At 36.5% G+C, this 3,925-nt stretch overlaps 1 protein-coding gene across 1 annotated transcript; it reads left to right on the top strand.

Annotated features, from left to right (window-relative positions):
* Nucleotides 1-325: 325 nt before the first annotated feature.
* LOC104107814 (isoflavone reductase homolog) lies at nt 326-3,320 on the top strand. Its single transcript, XM_009616717.4, has 5 exons — nt 326-609; nt 781-915; nt 2,317-2,554; nt 2,631-2,834; nt 2,936-3,320. The coding sequence occupies exons 1-5, from the start codon at nt 427-429 to the stop codon at nt 3,100-3,102; spliced, it is 927 nt and encodes a 308-aa protein (XP_009615012.1). The 5' UTR covers nt 326-426; the 3' UTR covers nt 3,103-3,320.
* Nucleotides 3,321-3,925: the final 605 nt, after the last annotated feature.

Below are 3,925 nucleotides of genomic sequence, written 5' to 3'. Positions count from 1 at the left end.
AGACTAATTTTTTTTTATAAGAATTGACTTGCCATTATTTTTTTTTTTTGTATATTAGAAAAAAGACCATGAATAAGCTTAATGAGGTCGGTTAATCACCGCGCGAAGAGCGGTCAAATTTTCTAGTTGTGTGATAAAGCATTTGATATCTGATCATTATCATATACAAAGTTTTCTTCATGTCATTACTTTGTGAACTTGGACACATTCGTGAACTTCCCAATAAGCCGACTGCGTAAATTTTTCTCATTTTGAGGACAATTCGGTAAATTAACCAAAGTAAAACGATATTTCCGTAAGCTAGCATCCCATATATTTCTGTGTAATCGCTAGCATCTATAAAACTGTTTCATTTTGGCCGTTACGAGTAACTTATCACTCGCAATTCGCTTCTACTCATACTTTACCAGAAGATTTATCAATTCAATGGCCGGAAAAAGTAGGATTCTGTTCGTCGGAGGTACTGGATACATCGGAAAATTCATCGTCGAGGCGAGTGCTAAAGCGGGTCATGACACCTTTGTGTTGGTCAGAGAATCCACACTCTCCAATCCTACCAAAACCAAACTCATTGATACTTTCAAGAGTTTAGGTGTCACGTTCGTCCATGTATGTACATGTCATTTTGTTCAATTTAGAGACGGATCAGGATTTGAAGTCACTAGATGCAAAATATCACTAAATTTTCAATATTTATGTGTTAGTTTTTTGCATTGTGTTATTTGTTTTTGGGGGAATGGTAGTTGGTAAAATGAGGACTAACTGTTTGATGTAATGCAGGGAGATTTATATGATCATGAGAGTTTGGTGAAGGCGATAAAGCAGGTGGACGTTGTGATTTCAACTGTAGGTCATGCCCTATTAGCTGATCAGGTGAAGATCATTGCTGCTATCAAGGAAGCTGGTAATGTCAAGGTAATTCATTTTGTTTTATCATTTGTGTAAAATTTGAAATAAAAGGAGGAGAGAGCAGTGGCGGAACTAAGTAGAGTGAAGGGGTATAAACCGAACCCTCTCCGTCGAAAAATTACGCCGTATAAATAAGGTAAGAGTGAACTTTTTGGGTTATAATGTAAGCTTTTGAATCCCCTATATATGAAAAAATTTGGAGTGTAATGGTAAAGGGGTACAAAAGTTTTAGGTCATAGGTTCAAATACACTAATATCCTAGCATTTTTTTGAATCGCCTTGAATAAATTTCTGTGGCGCCACTGGATGAGAGTGGTTTTTTCCTGTATCTTTTCTGTTGTTTTACTGCCTTCTTCTTGGGCCATATACGTATCGGCCAACTTACTTTAATCACACCTATTCTGCATTCATTTTAAATCCTAATATGCCTCTGTCAGCCGTTAGTGCAACATTTGTAAGCTATTAACTCAAATAAGCTGCAGTAACTTGTTGTAATCAACTTCAAGTCATAAGATTGGGTTTAAGCACCTATTCATTGATTTTAGGAACTTCCATCTTAGAGTTATGAATAGCTTATCTTAAACATAATGCTGACTTTAGATTGCAGCAGGTTAGGTGATTCATTATCTTTTTGGCTATTTTCTATGTCTTGTTGTGACAAAAGTAGTCCTTTCTTTGTCAGCGAATGAAGGTTCTTTTGCTTCATTAGTCTTTTTTTAAAGAATTACCTCTTACTTGACATACAGACAAAGTTAGTGAAGTACTACCTTGACATTCGGACCTATTTGATGCTCAGTCCCTAAGATTATAATTGCCATTTGTGGAAGTCATTAGCTTAGACAAATATGTCCACCCCCATCAACTTAAACCTCTTTGACCAGATGGAAGGCAAAATTCTGTAGAACTGAGAGATTCTCAATGATATGGGGGTAATAGCGCGTCTTCTTCTACCACTTACAAGCCTTGATATTTCTTTCTGTCAACCACTTTAAGTTAGAAGTACATGCTGGATGAATGTGTACATAAAAAGTGGAGACTTTTGCAAGACTTTGAAACAGTTTTCTATTTGGTTCTTTGGCTCGTATTTTCCTGAACGGTAGAATTGCTTAATTCAGTGATCTGTGAGCATTTGCAGCGAACAATTCTGGTCCTTCTCTTGACAAGTTAAAGAGTTCAATAGTCACCGACTCTGTTCTTTTCTCTTGTTTTTTCCCCTTTAAACCTTTTTATCATTTGTCTAGATTACTATTACTTATAAGCAGTTCATCTTTGATCTAATTACTATTTGGTAGATACTTGTTGGGGGATCCTTTTTAGCTACTTGGGAAATTCACTCTTCTGCATTTGATTCAGTAAATACTGGCCAAGTTAGCAAAATAAACTTTTTCCAATGCCTGATGTTTTCAGAGATTCTTTCCTTCTGAATTCGGGAATGATGTAGACCGTGTCCACGCTGTTGAGCCTGCTAAAACAGCATTCAATACCAAAGCTCAAATTCGCCGTGCTATTGAGGCTGAAGGAATACCATTCACTTATGTGGCCAACTTCTTTTTTGCTGGTTATTTTCTTCCAAATCTAGCACAGCCTGGAGCTTCTGGTCCTCCTACAGACAAAGTTGTCATCTTAGGAGATGGCAATACTAAAGGTGAACTTTGTTTAAAGTATACTTATCAGATTTCCTGTTTGTTAATTGATTCCTATAATTAATTTTGTACCTACAGCTGTTTTTAACAAGGAAGAAGACATTGCTATCTATACCATCAAGGCTGTGGATGATCCAAAAACACTGAACAAAATCCTTTACATTAGGCCACCACACAATATAGTTACAATAAATGAGGTTATATCGTTGTGGGAGAAGAAAACCGGAAAGAACCTTGAAAGAGTATACGTACCCGAGGAACAAGTTCTCAAGAACATACAAGGTAAATACATTCTGCCATTGTGCTCTTCTCCACTTTAGGTGTAAGATGATATTTTATATCGGTCAACATAAACTTTGAGTCTCAATGTAATTTTCTTGCAGAAGCCTCCTTTCCATTGAACGTGGTATTATCGATCTCTCACACTGCTTTTGTGAAGGGTGACCACACTAATTTTGCAATTGAACCGTCATTTGGAGTGGAGGCATCAGAGGCTTATCCTGATGTTAAATATACCCCAGTAGATGAGATTCTCAACCAATATGTGTGAATATTTAGAGTTCCTTGCTGTTAAGCATATATAGCTTCCAACCTTTCTGTGATGTGCAATAGTTGTTTTCAGATTTGAATCATTTGAGATATTTCTACATAGGTACACACCTTTTGGATGTATTTGCTTTGAAAATGCATGCCTCCTAGTTTCAAGCAGAACATCTGAGTTGTCTGTTGCTGGGCTTGGTTTTTGGGAAGATTTGTTTGCTCAGCTAATTTTGTATGTATTTTGTGGCATCCTCTTTTTTTTTTTTTTTTTTTTTAATTATTAAATAACAGTGTTGTCTAGCTTGCTCGCACTTCCATTTATTACCTCTCATCAACATCTGTGCCAAATAACTCTACATACCAAGGTTTAAGCACATGAAGAGTCGCCTTGCGTTTTTCTCTCAGTTGGTATTTAAACGCTGGTTTCTCAACACGAATTTGTGACTATCTATTTTTTCGTGTGTATTAGTACATGTTGATTTTGTAAGCTTTTTGACGGACTCCGATTGACCTGAATTTTTGTAGGTCCATAGGAAACGGCCTGGTGATCGGTACTCACTGTTTCACCATGACTTTCAGGTTCATTTTATGGCGTTTCGAGGTCATGCAACACGAATTCGTAATTATATCCACTTTTTTGTGTGTATTAGTACATGCTTATTTTGTAGAATTTCTTTTACAGACTCCAATTAGCCTGAATTTTCGAAGGTCCATAGGAAACGGTCTAGTAAACATTACTCATTGCTTCGCCATGACTTTCAGGTTCATTTTATGGCGTTTCATAGTCATAAACTATGAATTTGTGATTATATCTACTTTTTCGTATGTATTAG

Source organism: Nicotiana tomentosiformis, chromosome 10 (assembly GCF_000390325.3).
Source record: "Nicotiana tomentosiformis chromosome 10, ASM39032v3, whole genome shotgun sequence".
Lineage (NCBI taxonomy): Eukaryota > Viridiplantae > Streptophyta > Magnoliopsida > Solanales > Solanaceae > Nicotiana > Nicotiana tomentosiformis.
This window is presented reverse-complemented; position numbering and strand designations above follow the sequence as displayed.

Coding starts and splice junctions, on each gene's coding strand:
- LOC104107814 (XM_009616717.4), top strand. CDS start 427: ATGGCCGGAAAAAGTAGGATTCTGTTCGTCGGAGGTACTGGATACATC. Junction 610..780: donor TAGGTGTCACGTTCGTCCAT/GTATGTACATGT, acceptor GATGTAATGCAG/GGAGATTTATATGATCATGA. Junction 2,555..2,630: donor AGGAGATGGCAATACTAAAG/GTGAACTTTGTT, acceptor TTGTACCTACAG/CTGTTTTTAACAAGGAAGAA.